This window comes from Hippoglossus hippoglossus, chromosome 11 (assembly GCF_009819705.1).
Source record: "Hippoglossus hippoglossus isolate fHipHip1 chromosome 11, fHipHip1.pri, whole genome shotgun sequence".
NCBI lineage: Eukaryota > Metazoa > Chordata > Actinopteri > Pleuronectiformes > Pleuronectidae > Hippoglossus > Hippoglossus hippoglossus.
This window is the reverse complement of record NC_047161.1, coordinates 2295359-2309074: the sequence shown is the minus strand read 5'-3', so window position 1 is coordinate 2309074 and position 13716 is coordinate 2295359. Positions and strand designations below refer to the sequence as shown.

Here is a 13716-nt window from a genome sequence, read left to right as displayed (position 1 = left end):
GGAGTTTGCCGGGAGTTGTCGAACCGACCGGGAGCTGAATGTCCCCGAGGTCCACCGAGGTTAGAGGTTCTTTGTTAGCGGAAATATTGTTCAACACAAAAAAGACATTTTTTAACTGTTATTCTGTCAGTGGAGGATGTTAAAAATGTTACAGGGAAGAATGGCCACAGTGAGGTTGTATAATGAAATGAATTCCTTATCACGCTGGACAAAAAAAAACCTAAACACCCACGAACATTTTGTCTGGCAGCAGCAGTCACAGGTATTTATCGTCTCCAGCTACAGTTGATATGGACCCAATAAAAAAATACTGCACTAACATGCTCAGTTCGGTTTTAAAAGGGTTTTTTAGGGGCGGCTGGAATCTCCAGTGTATTGATTCTGCTGCCGGGATCACGAGCTTGTGTTTGCAGCACATGAACACCGGTGTCGGCTCTTATCACCAAAACCTCTTGATTGTCTGACAACCATCGTGTGTTAGAAATGTCCTCGACAGTCCCTCGTTCTCACCGGGACACATTCGGACATCAGCGGTATCGAACAGATGTCTCCCCCACTCTCTCTGCATTTCACACTTTCAGTCGTATCAATAAAGGCCCAATAAACATCTTAAAATGTTTACATCACCGCACTGTTTGCATGTAAAATGCCACATTTCAAACCGCAAGCACGAACAGAACAAGTTGTTTCAGTCGTTCGCTCCTTTGCTGAACTCACCTGGTTTGTTTGGTGTGAGCAGGATGGACATTTTGTGCCACAGCTGTTAATGACGGCTTCGACCGAAGGCTACGCTGTGTTTTCCAGCGAGAAGACACATTATTAATTCATCATGTGCAGATAGTAACCAACCCGCTGTGTCAGGCTGAATCATTAAACCGTGAACGTGGTGGATATTCACAGAGGTGAAATGATCCTGTCGTGATTCACCACCAGCGACAGACCGGCCATCTGGAGCGTTGGGAGGTTTCCTGCTACGCTGCCTCAGAACCGGGCCAATGCAGGAGAGGAGGAATGTAAATAGTCACGGGCGGCGGTTCTGATGACGAGCCCACGGGACTCAGTTGGTGGCCCAATTAATTCAGAGGAAGCCTCTCATTATGGGTCACGGTTCGCTTCCTTTTACCGCAATTATGAGTTTATTTAACGGACGTCTGCGGTGCCAACACATTAATGTGGTTTAAAAACAATATTTATAAGTAAGATTATAAAACTCGCTGAACAGACTCTTGGCACTTGGCAAAGCATTCACTCAATGTTTTAATGTCATTTGTAGCATCTAATCATACAAGGATAAGTATCCTGCCATATGCTGCGAGGCCCGGGACTGACACAAACAGGATCTGGAGCCGTTCAGTGGGTATTTGTTTGTTCCAGGATCTCATTGAAGTTAATTGTCTGTTCAGGTTCACAAATAAAGTTACTCTGACTTAAATAGAATATCAGGCTTGTTTAAAGAATACCTGGACATGGGGTTAAGAAGTTTCAGTCTATTGCTGATCAGGACTCTGAAATAACACAGTCTATAGAAACATAAAAAGTCTACACACAATAACAAAGTGATTTATACTGTAGGTCTTGATGGAAAGGACTTATTCTGAGTATTGCCACGGGTAAAGTAATCATCCCATCCAAAACAAGCAGGTTAAAGTAACAAGGACACACACGGATTTACGTGGTTGAAGTAACTTCCATCTGCAAATACAAGTCGTAGGTTTGATTCTCACAGAAGCCAAAGCAACTTAAATCTGTGAGGTTGCATCAAAGTGTCCTTGAGCAACAAACAAACTCGAAGTCACTTTGGGAAAAGGCAAAAATAAAACAACACAAATGATCATGTTTCGTTTGTTCAGTCAGCAAAGTTCTCCGTCCTCCCACTTCATTCCGTTTTCAATAAGTGTTCAATGAAAGTGTTAAACTGAGAGATTACGGCTTCACTTTATACCCACGTCGTTGTTCTACAAGCAAACGGTGAAACACTGAGGACACGTTCAAACCAGGAGAGGATGAATCACAGAGTTTGGGCTTGAACGCAGCTCGTAGGAAAGATGAGAAATGTGCGCGCGAGTCCTCAAAGTGCTCATGCTGTGTGTGTGTTTGTACTTTGTGGGTTATGTGTTGACTCTGTAATGCGGTGCGTTGAGTTTCTGTGTGTGCTAGAAGGGGAAAGAGTACTCTCCTTGATACTTTGAGTCGGGCACAATGCCATGCTTCCAGCGAGAACTGCAGCAGCTTAGCCACTTCTGAACCTCCCACACATCCCTCCCAACAAACCGCCCTGCCACAAAGCATCTTTGTTCTCAGATTAGACAATTCAAATCTCCGGCACCGATTTCCCACAGATTTTCTAAATGTAGCTCCCTCCGCTGTCTTTTGGCAAAAGAGAAGAAGTTGTGCTTTGTTACCTCCAGCGAGGAGGTTGTGTTTTCACCCGCGTCTGTTTGTCGGTTTGTTTATTTGATTGTCAGAAGGATTATGCAACAAAAAATGCGTATTTGCACCGAGCGCGGTGAGTGACGGAGGCCTGGCCCAGGAAAGAACTCATCACATGTAGGATTCAGATAAAGAGTTGGATTCAGGATTTATTTCTTATTGCTGGAGGCAGGGTTTCTCAAGATTTTAATCAAATTGTCTTGAAATAATCGGTGGATCTTGACGTAAAATATCTGACACATGAATGGTGCTGACGTCAGTGTTTTCACAGTGTGCAACTTTCATTTTCCGTTTTTTCAGTTTCCTGTAAGACGAGTGTGTGTTGGATTGTTTTGGCCTTGGCGGAGGGATGTGGTCTACACATATATTCTAGCTTTTGTTCTGTTATAAAGTGCAATATGGTGATTATTAAAACAAAAGAGGAAGCGTTTTGAACAGCAAGCGCGCACCACACACACACACACACACACACACACACACACACACACACAACACACACACACAGATAAAAAAGACTCAGGTTTTAGAATCCACAGGTTTTGACTCAACAGGTTTTGTGGGACTGCCTGCTGAAGCATTTTTCAGCATGCAGACATTGTCTTGGGCTTGTGGGTGCACAAAGGTATATGTGTGTTTGTCCATGTGGGATCAATGTGTGAAACCCGCCCCCCCCCCCCCCCCCCCCCCCCCCCCCACCCCCCCCCCCCCCCCCCCCCCCCCCCCCCCCCCCCCCCCCCCCCCCCCCCCCCCCCACCCCCCCCCCCCCCCACCCCCCCCCCCCCCCCCCCCCCCCCCCCCGACCCAACACCATGGCAACAGCAGCCCGAATCACCGGACGATCTAGTGAACGTCAAGAGTCAAAATCCAGCAGAAAGATAGAGACTGCATGCAGACACAGTGTTCACGCTCCATCGGACAGGAGAGTAAATAGAAAGGTTGAGAGAGGAGAGAAAGCTCAACAGACTTTGGAGGAGTTAGTCGTTATGCACAAGAAAAGAAGGGAAAATGTGGAGGAGAAAAAGAGAGCGAAGGGAAAACAAACTGGGCAAACTGGCTCACACCAACATGAACCCCCTGGGAAAAAAATGTAGAAACCCTCCAACAATCCCGACACAGTCGCGTCCACTGCAGGGCCAACGCGCTCTAATGAGGGCCCGCTCTCAGACTCATAAAACCAAAATTCACATTCAATTTACGTCCAGTGGAGTTTCCCAGTCTGCAGACTCCAGCTCCAGTGGCTCACTGAGTGGTTCTGATGTGCAGCTATAAAGATTTGGAGTTGGCCCCGTGTCTGTGCGGTTTGGCCCTGCTGTGGGGATCGGGTCAATCAACAGCGTCCGCCGCGCCGCGCTCCGAGTTGGACAGCGAGGACGAAAACATGGAGAAATAATCCAATGTGAAGATTAAGAGAAACCAGCGTCCCTGCAGCTCCCAGATCAGCCCTGATCCCAGCGTGTGTGTGTGTGTGTGTGTGTGTGTGTGTGTGTGTGTGTGTGTGTGTGTGTGTGTGTGTGTGTGTGTGTGAGAGAGGGAGGGAGATTAATGTTTCTGTGCATGCATGTGTGAGGCAGGATATGGAGTGTGTGTGCATGCATATGTTCATTTGAGTGTTCGTGTGTGTGCAGGTACTCGAGAAAATAGTCCCATTATGTTAAGTGGGATGATGTAGTTCATCATCCGTGTGTTTTCATCTTGATTGCAGGTAAATGCATCAGTTCTGTATGTTGAGTGCATCTGAACACGCTTCTGCACACATGTTCAACACGTGTGTGAGTGTGTGTGTGTGTGTCGTCCGAGGGTTGATGGACTCACCGATGACGATGGTGGTGATCTGGTGCCTGCTGGCCCCGTGCTTGTTCTTGACCTCGCAGATGAAGGTGGTGTTGACGGCGTCGTCCACCTTCCGCACCAGGAGCTTGTTTCCCTCCACCACCACCGTGTCGGGCAGAGAACCGGACGCCCTGGAGAGGGACCAAGATAAAACACGTAAGCGAGGAGGTCGAACGTTTTGCATAAAATAAGACGAGGAAGAAGAAAAACGAAGAAGGCAAATCGATAAGCGTGAGGGAGAGAAAGAATGAGTGAAGAAGAAAGAGATAAAGATGGTAAACGATAGATCGAGAGTTGAAAACATGAAGAAAAGAGACGATTTGTGACTGTGACTTTCAAAGACACATTTATTGTGAGAGGAATCACAGACATGTGAACAGCCGCTCTGTCTCTCTGTTCAATATTCATCAAGAAGCACACGCACGCGCACACACACACACACACACACACACACACGCACACACACGCACACACACGCACACGCACACACACACACACACACACCACAGCACGCCATCTGTCTGTCAGGCTGAGATGTTTGGAGCTTTCATGTTTATCAGAAATTACCAAAAAAGAGAAAGATCATTAAAGGGAGACGATTGCACGCCTCTGTCGTGATTATGGGAATAATTAGAGAATCTGTCAGTCTCTGCGTCGTAGGTGAGATGGAGCGACTGAGCGGACGGAGGGGGGGGGGGGTTCTTACGCGGTCCAGGTCACGGTGGTGGGCGCTGGGTTCCCGCTGGCCAGACATTGGAGCACGGCGTCCGAGCGGCCAACGTACCAGTTGTTGTCGTAACCCTCTATGGACACGGAGGGCGGGTCTGAAAGAGAGAGACACAGAGAATAGGTTTAATATGCAGCATTTACAGAATTAGTACTTTAAACAAAGTCAGGGATTTAAAGTCTGGACACATCGTTGGTCACTGGATTTAAAGTTGGTCGAAGTTTCAGGTTGTAGGTGATTCAAAGCACTTTTCCTCACGTCAACTTTATTTTTCCAGTTTTTTCCGTTTATATTCTCATTATGTATATTTTTTGCATGTTTAACTATTTAATCTTTTTGTTTAATTGTTGTTTTTTTTATTACATCCTGTTTCTTTGCACAGTTTTGAATGGCAGATGGCTTTAAATACCCCAATACCCATGATCCCACTTCACAACTCCTCACTGCCGACAATAGACTGTTTATAAAGACGGACGCCGTGACAGCTCCAAAAAAGCCAAGCCAAAGTCCCTTAATTGCCCCCACCCACCCCCAACCTGCTGACTGGCTGCAATAAGGTCATAAAACCTCCTCCATGTTAGCAGATGGGACATGAACCCAACTAAAATCAGAGTACACGTCAAATAAATGTCTCTCAAAGATGATATCTGTCATTTTAGGTAGTTCTCATCACGGTGTCGCCCCATTTCCACAAAGTAAGGGACATTGAAATATGTGAGTGTTTGGAGAAATGATAGTAAACACGATGACGTCTGTCAAAGTGTCACACGTCAATCAAAACCTAAATTCAATGCACGTGTTTGATACGTCCTGAATGAACAGTGATGTGTGAACCTCGAGTGAAATCGTGAAAATAAAAAGTTGCTTTTAGCCTCTGAATCAAGGCCGGAGGCAGAAAATCAGTTGCTCACTTCTGAAAGAGTTTCATATTAAAGTGAAGTCAAAGCAAAGCAGCGTGTGGAGGAAGTTGAAACGAGCAGAAAAAACCTTTGTGCCTTTTTTCTTCCCTTCATGTTTTTCATGTTAAAAATCAGACGGAGAGAGAGAAGAGAAGAGGAAGGAGTGAGAGGACGAGAGGTGTGTGTGAGGAGTGACAGGGTGTCAAGGCTGTGAGAGACAAACAGCAGGACAGGAGGGAAGGCCTGTGGTGTTATAGCCTGTGTGTGTGTGTGTGTGTGTGTGTGTGTGTGTGTGTGTGTGTGTGTGTGTGTGTGTGTGTGTGTGTGTTTGTGTGTGTGTTTGTGTGTGTGTGTTCTGCTACTTCTCCGTTTGTGGGAGAGAAGAAAATGTTTCCACTCCTCTCTTCAGTTAACTCTTGTTTGTTTGCCTGGTCGCTTTAAATCGCTCCAAAATAAAAACTTTGATAACTACAACGTTCATTCTTTTTGCAGCAGGAAGCAACGACCTCCGTCCTCTGCCTCATCGGGTTTTACACTCCTGACGACATCAACACGTTTCGTTACGTGCACTGAAAAACGTGTTGCTGACGTGCGCTACAGCCTGAGAGCTGCAGGAGAGGAGCAGAGAAAAGTTGGCATATCTCAAAAATGTACCTAGTTCATGTTTAATGTTCACGTTTTTGTAGAAATGAGTTCGATAAATACATTTTCTGATTAAAAAAACTGATTTTGTTTTGCATTTTTGCAAATTTCTAACATAATTTCATTACTTTAACCATTTATTATGGGTTATTGACATTCGTAACCTTTTGGTTGAGCCCATGCGGGAGTTAATGATATGAGACATTTGAAGTAAGCACAAATACCAGTGCATGTGGACACTGGAGGACGGGTTCTTCTGCAGATTTTAAAGGTCGGGAGAAGACGCTAAGGAATCAGTGTCCTCACACATATAGAAATATTTGCATAAGTAGCTTATACACAAGTGAGACCTCGCCGCCTCGTTTGTGAGTCTATCTACGGTTACATGTGTTAGTTCTACATGTGCACGGTGTAAACGCCCACACACACAAACACACTCTCAATCTGCTGAATCTCTATTTACAGAGAAGCCAGGACATGTAATTTGACAGACTGATGTGACAGCATGAATTGATAGGAGTGTGTCTGTGTAGCCAGGGGTCATGTGCAGGTATAACATTTTCTTATATTTATTCCTCATTACTTTGTCACAGCTGGACCGGCATTGTCTGATTGTGGGTAGGTCTGTGTGTGTGTGTCTGTGTGTGTTTGCGAGTCTAAAAAAATTGCAGATTATAAAAAAAGGAGGCTGAACAGAAACAATCTGTTCCGTCTTTGCAGCGAGCGGCAGCGAGGTCACACAGTGGAGACGACGCTGTGGGCATCTCTAAATCTCTGCAAAGCTACGCTGAACCTGTGTAATATTGTAATCCCGTGTAAATTAGAATGGAATTTAAGGATTAAACGAAAGCAATGTGTGTGCCAGCATTTGTGTGTAAACATGGAACGCTCATGATTTTCTATTCTCCCGATGTCAGGAAGTCCCGAAAGAACATGAAGATGAAAGTTCGTTCAATTGTCACAACATTTTGTGTAATTTACCTCTTTTGTACAGTTGTGTTTAGGATTCTGTGTCGGACTGGATGTTTGGTCAGAACAAGAAAAGCTTATGTTGCATGTTGTTTATGTTCTATTCACTCACAGGCATCACAGAAGAGGTTCTACGTTGGATTCCTACACAGGATGGTAAAGACTTTATGGATATTTTTAGAGATTTTACCGGGTCACACATGCGGTGGCTGGTTCGACTGTGACGGACGGACAGTTGTGTTTGTTTGGGAGAAATTAGTTCTGTGTACAGCTCCGTAATGAAGCAACAGCTCTAAACACAATGTTGGAAATATATTGTGTTATCAAAATGTTATTTCCAGTTTGTTATGAAACTGTGGCGAGACAAATTAGACTGTGACGGGCTGACACAGGCCAGTTAATGGGAAACACTGCACCATAATCATTCTGCGGTAAACGATTGGCTAACTTGTGATATATTTAGCTGGTGAATACATGTTTTAAAAACAACTTTAACTAAGGAAGAATTTATTCTAACTGTGGTTTCTTGTTCCTAAAACCTCTGCAGCTGAAAAGTGGCAGAACATCTCGACTCGTATCATCTATACCCCCGGAAGATTTAATCTGCCACGAGAAATAAAGCTGGACCAACATAACTTCTCACTAATGAAGAGCGGACTCTGCTTAAAGTTAATTAGTTATTTCTGTAATTGAAGCTAATTGGCTTCATTCTTCTTTGGCTCGAACTAATAAAACTGTATTAAAAGTTCAGGATTTGTAATCACTTCACATCCTCGTGGTATCGATCAGTTTCGTTGGCTCCAGCGGATCATTAGAGAAGTGGAGGAAGTCCTGCACACTCACATATTAAAGAATCACCTTCTCATCGGAGCCGTCTCACAGCGTTGATATACGGGGAACGTGGACCGTTGCTCTTTCTATCTGGCAACGTGCCGAACCTTTATAGATCAGCGGTAAAGAGTCGGCAGGCGGCTGCCAAAGAAAAGGCCGGAAGGCTCCAGCAAAGCACTGATCTGTGTCTGAAGTTATTGGCAGTCGGCACTTTTGGATCCATTCGAGCTATTTGTATCCGTAGTTGGACCCGTGATACATGACAGTGGAAGAGGTTGTGCAGCGTTTATTGTTTATGCACAAAACTAATTATGAAGTGAAAATATAAAGTGTGTGTGTGTGTGTGTGTGTGTGTGTGTGTGTGTGTGTGTGTGTGTGTGTGTGTGTGTGTGTGTGTGTGTGTGTGTGTGTGTGTCTTGCTTACACTCCACGGAGAGTTTAAGAGGGTAGACCCACGGCCGCTCCTGCGTCCTCTGCTCCACCATGCAGGTCACCTCTCTGCCGTTATCCGTCGGCGTGGGAACCAGGCGATATTCGCTGCGTACCGTCACCGTCCCGTCGGGGCCATTTGTGGTGCTGGTCGAGTGGTTGCCTCCGACCGACGCCAGCCACTTGATGGTCGCTGCCGGTTTGCCATCCGCCGCCTCGCACTGGGCTACCACCACCGATTTGGTGCCGGCCTGGACTGTCACCACCTTGGCTGAGTTCTTAGGCTTGGCTGTAGGGGGGGGGGGGGGGGGGGGGGGGGGGGGGGGGGCAGAAGGACAGAGAGAGGGAGATCAAAAAAAAATATGGGAAGATGTGAGAGGGAGGAGATGATACGAAATCCAGACAGGACACAAGGGATGAGGAGAACAGAGGAGAAAGAAAAATGGTAGCAGAGGGAGAGAGATGAAAAAATAACGGGTGGTGAGAGAAAAGTGACATCAAACATGAGGAGGAGGAGGAGGAGGAGGAGGAGGAGAGGGAGGAGGAGGAGGAGGAGGAGGAGGGTTCAATCAGTTTGTTGTGCATATACACCGTGGCATCCTACTGTGGCTGTAATGAAACTCAGAGGGGGGGGGGCCTCCGGTGTGACCCCGGGCCCCAACATCAGAAAGACAGAAGACAAAGTCAAGACAGATCCCGAAAGAAATTCTAATAGTTTCTAAATGTTTTTTAAAAATTGAGTTACTTCACATTTATCGTCATTTAAGACAGAACAAAGCACATTCATCACAAGCCAAACATCCCAAATACCAAAGATAACAAGGCTTTTGCTTTACACCAGCGATATGCAGCTTTCCTCCTCCCATCACATTAGCTTTGTTAAATCAAAGTGGACTCGTTATATCAAGTGTCAATGTTCCATGAAAGTGTCCTTATTCTTTCTTCAAGGAAAAACTCAACCTCGGATACGATCACTCAATCTGGAAATGTCAGTGAATTCCATTATTTTGTGAAGTCAAGTGATTTACTTTTCTCTGCTATCCACTCTTTTGAAAGTTCCTTTGTTTCAGGATGTGATTTAGTAAATGTCTTTCCTTTCAGTGGTTTGTATGCAGCTGAGACCGAAGTGGAAAGACTTTACCGATCAAGAAGGACTCAGGTGCTGATAGAAATTTTTCCCACTAAAAAATACAAGAAAATAGACCAATAAATATCTGCAAGGACACAGAAAACCTGAAATTGTCCCTAAACATCAGCGAAACATTCAAATTTCACAGCAGAGACAATTCATCGATTAAGAATTTGCTCTTGGGGAAGAAATGAATCAATATCAAATCGAGACAAATCAATGTTTCACACCGAGTTCAACGCTGACGACCTCAAAATTGCACCGTTGAGCAAAACCGATGAATGAGCTGCGTTTAGAAAGCAGTTTTTTTCTCCTCTTAACGACCACTCATAGTGATTTACTGTACGAATGCACAGAGCTCTTCTTTATCTGGCACAGCCGTCAGGAGCAACGTGGCGGTTCAGTGTCTTGCCCGAGGACACTTTGGACGAGCTGGGAATAGAACCTCTGACCCTCCGATTAGTGGACGACCCCCTCTATGCCTCCTGAGCCTCAGCTGCTTTGAGAGTGACGACCTTTGACTGAACAGAGATCCATAGAGGTGAAGAGGGTCTGAATTTCACTGTTGTGTTTCTTCTTCTCTGCGATGGACAGAGTCTACTTCCTCTCGCCTTGGAAGCACCGAATCACGTTATCTGATTATCTGATCACAGCTCCGCTCACAAACATCCTGAGTCGAGTCCCGACGGGTCAATACCACAGCAGAACCTCCAACACACCTTCTGCTTGCCCACATTTCCCACATTCAAACATTTCACATGTAAAAAGTGACGGCCCTGGTGCTGCTGTGCGGGTTGATAATTAATTTCCCAGTGGTTTGGAATCATTATGTAAAATGCTCCAGGAGAAACAAACCCACTGTACCTGCTTTAGTTAACACTTTGATTTATGATCATCAATTATAACCTCTTTATTTCTTATTAGGTACATTTATATTCTTAGTCATTAATTGTGGGTATTTGCAGACGGTGCAGTCAGCGTTTCAAAGTTATTCTGAAATTCAGATCCAGGCAGCATTTATTTAAAAAAAGGTCTAAAGAGTCTTACAATATTTTCTTTGTGGAACCTGGAGAAATCACAGGATGGTGGATAAAACAAAAAGCAAAGAGAAGAGAGCTGCGACAAAACGAGACGAGGGAGGAGAGAGTTCAGAGACGAGGGAGAGAGGGGACGCAGGCGGAGGGAGGAATGAGAAATGAGAAGAGAGTGAGGCCGAGTGTTGGTGGATTGATCTGGGGACTGAAACAAGTCAGAAGTATCCGTCCCTGATGCGCTTCGTGACATCGCATCCACTTGAGCTCGCTGCCTCTCCTCACGTCGGCTCGGAGTAATTTGAAAGCAAGCAGGACACCACGCTAACAGAGCCGAATAAACACCGCTGCCCCCCCCCCCCCCCCGCCAACCCTCCTGTGGTACCGTCAGCCGCTCGAATGCCAGCGACTCGCAGGGAGACAGGAAATTGCATCACGGTAATGTTTGCAAACACCATCGACTGCTCGAGGTGCGTTTGGTGAAAACTGAAATGTCGCAGTTCTACATTTGGAGATTAAAACACAGAGATGTGATTTGCACTGTAGAAACAATTTGACTTACATTTCTGAACGCTACGGAGACGCAAGCTGTGAAAAACGTCCCTGCAGCCGGTAGAATATTTCCCAGGACTCTTGAGCAGAGCAGATGCTTGCCCTAACTTGAACCTGGGACCTCTCAGAGGCGGTCTTTCTTTTCTCCCTGGCAGCTCTAACAGAACACGGCCTGCGACTGGAAGATTTCCAGTTTGAATCCTGAACAAGTCGGGAATATCTGCCAAGCGAGAGGAATTTGTGAGCGAGTGCGAAGCCGGGCTGTTGCTGCATTAAGGCGGCGTTCACACAGGACAGCTGACATCTGTCATCGTCACAGTGCCGGAGACGGGCAGCCGGACCGGAGATTACTGAGGTCCAGTTCTGACCCACAGCATCACTTACATGTTGCCCACATTCTGCAATGAAAACCATCACTTCTTGCTGGAAGGACGCCGAGCTGACCGTGATATGGTCCAGAACTGGGCCAGACTTTTGAAAACCCAGCTCCAAACCAGATTACAAGTGGTTTGTTGCATTTGGCCCAGAATCCAAATGCTGCTGTGTAGATCTTACATGTGGCTGCTGAGAGGAGAGACATCTTTGGTTTGATGTCTTTGATGATCTCTTTTACTTTAGTGACACCCTGATGTTGACACTTTAGTTGTTTGGTTCATCCAAAGCAGTTTTAAACCTTCCTGTTTGGAAAAAGCTTTTTGTCATCTCATGAATGCGCCTGTTGTCTGGAACGTGTCGTGATGATGAGTCCCAGTCACGCGCTGCTCCGGTTTCTCACGTCCAAGTCAAACCAAATTCCACATCACACTTCTTTGGGCCCTCGACGATACACAAGCCAAGTGTGAGTCCGGTGAGATGAACGGTTCTCCAGGTACGTGAGCCACATACAGACGTTTCATACAGTGTTGGAATCAAGCTTTGCTGACACGGCTCTGTCTTGTTCTTGGATAAATACAAGATCTAACTTTCACGCTCTGCTTCTTGATATCTTCATACAAAGCCTCTGTCTGTCGTCGCCATCTATCAACACGTCTATATGTTTTGAATTTATCCCATGGAACTACAACATGTCACGAGTCACTGGGATCCTCGATGACCGAGGACACTGAGACTGGAGAGCAGGTCTGGATCTGTGCTCAGGGAACATGAACGTTTCCTCCTCTTCTCTCCAAACACAGATGTATTAGCTGCTGTAACCCGATGAAAAGCAGCCATGTGATGTAGTTTATTTTTATTCTCTACTTTGCTGCATCTGTTACCCAAGAAATCAATGAAAAGCTTCTGGATCTTGTTCCATTTTCGGGATTCGTGTCTCACCAGCTGCCCAGGTTTGTAAACATCTTCTCTCAGACTGACACGCTGCTGCTGAATATCTCCAGACATTGTTGGGAGAGAAACATCTGCTTGGCTCTCCACGTCGGCTCAGCTGTTAGCAAGAGATGAATATTCAAGGAACACAGGAATAGTTTATACTGCAATTATTCTTCTGTGCGTGTTGTTTTGACAAGTTCTTATTGGCTGCTGGAGATGTTGACAAAATGCATTAATTTAAGCTTGAGACTAATTTGGCTTATTTAAGCTTGATAGCACTTGCTAAGTGGCTGACATGCAAAAAGGGAAAAGAAAAGGAATTAAAAGAGTTTTCAAAGAACAAACTGAATATTTGTTTTACTTCTAAACCCAAAGACCTGACCCTGAACACAAAGAGGACAGAACCTGGAGGGTTCACATCTCAAACCTTTTCACTCTTTGTGCTGCAGCTTTAACTTGAACATGTCCTGATTGAAAGGTGAATGTTGATTTGTGTGGTATTTTAGTTTCATCTGCTGACAATTCTTCAGAATATGGAAAACAGATTAATTCTTTATTATATATTAGTATTTTTGGCAGAATTACTCAAACAAAACCTGGTGGAAGGATGAGTCCCATGTATCTTAGTGCAGATCCAAGTTAAAGGCTGGATCCAGGAATGTTGCTTCACTTCCTGTGCAGCATTTCCCACAGAATAAATTCAATCTACAGCAGCAGAGATGCACGTGCATGCACACGACGGGGCCTCTCAGGTGCAGCAGATTGTGACAGAGTGACAGGTACACAGACTGACGAGTGAGCGACACGTTGCTGTGCACTGATGCCACTTGCTGGTACGTGCACAACCGCAGCTGAGGTCTGACTGGAGTTACCTTTTTAATTTCTGTTGAACCTTTATTCATCCAGGGGAGCTTTGCTTCGCACACTTAATTTCTTAAG

At 45.5% G+C, this 13716-nt stretch overlaps 2 protein-coding genes across 4 annotated transcripts in view; both read right to left on the bottom strand.

Moving 5' to 3' along the window:
* The window catches only part of LOC117770959 (tapasin-like), a 1175540-nt gene that overhangs the window by 877728 nt on the left and 284096 nt on the right, over nucleotides 1–13716 (bottom strand). The window lies entirely within an intron of this gene.
* Nucleotides 1–13716, bottom strand: part of pvrl2l (PVR cell adhesion molecule related 2 like) — a 220870-nt gene that overhangs the window by 104175 nt on the left and 102979 nt on the right. For all 3 annotated transcript variants that reach the window (XM_034600878.1, XM_034600877.1, XM_034600876.1), the window contains exons 4-6: nucleotides 8753–9046; nucleotides 4967–5084; nucleotides 4243–4391 (exon numbers count right to left, since the gene is read on the bottom strand). In XM_034600878.1, the coding sequence (XP_034456769.1) occupies nucleotides 4243–4391; nucleotides 4967–5084; nucleotides 8753–9046 (561 nt within the window). The remainder of the gene's footprint in view (nucleotides 1–4242; nucleotides 4392–4966; nucleotides 5085–8752; nucleotides 9047–13716) is intronic.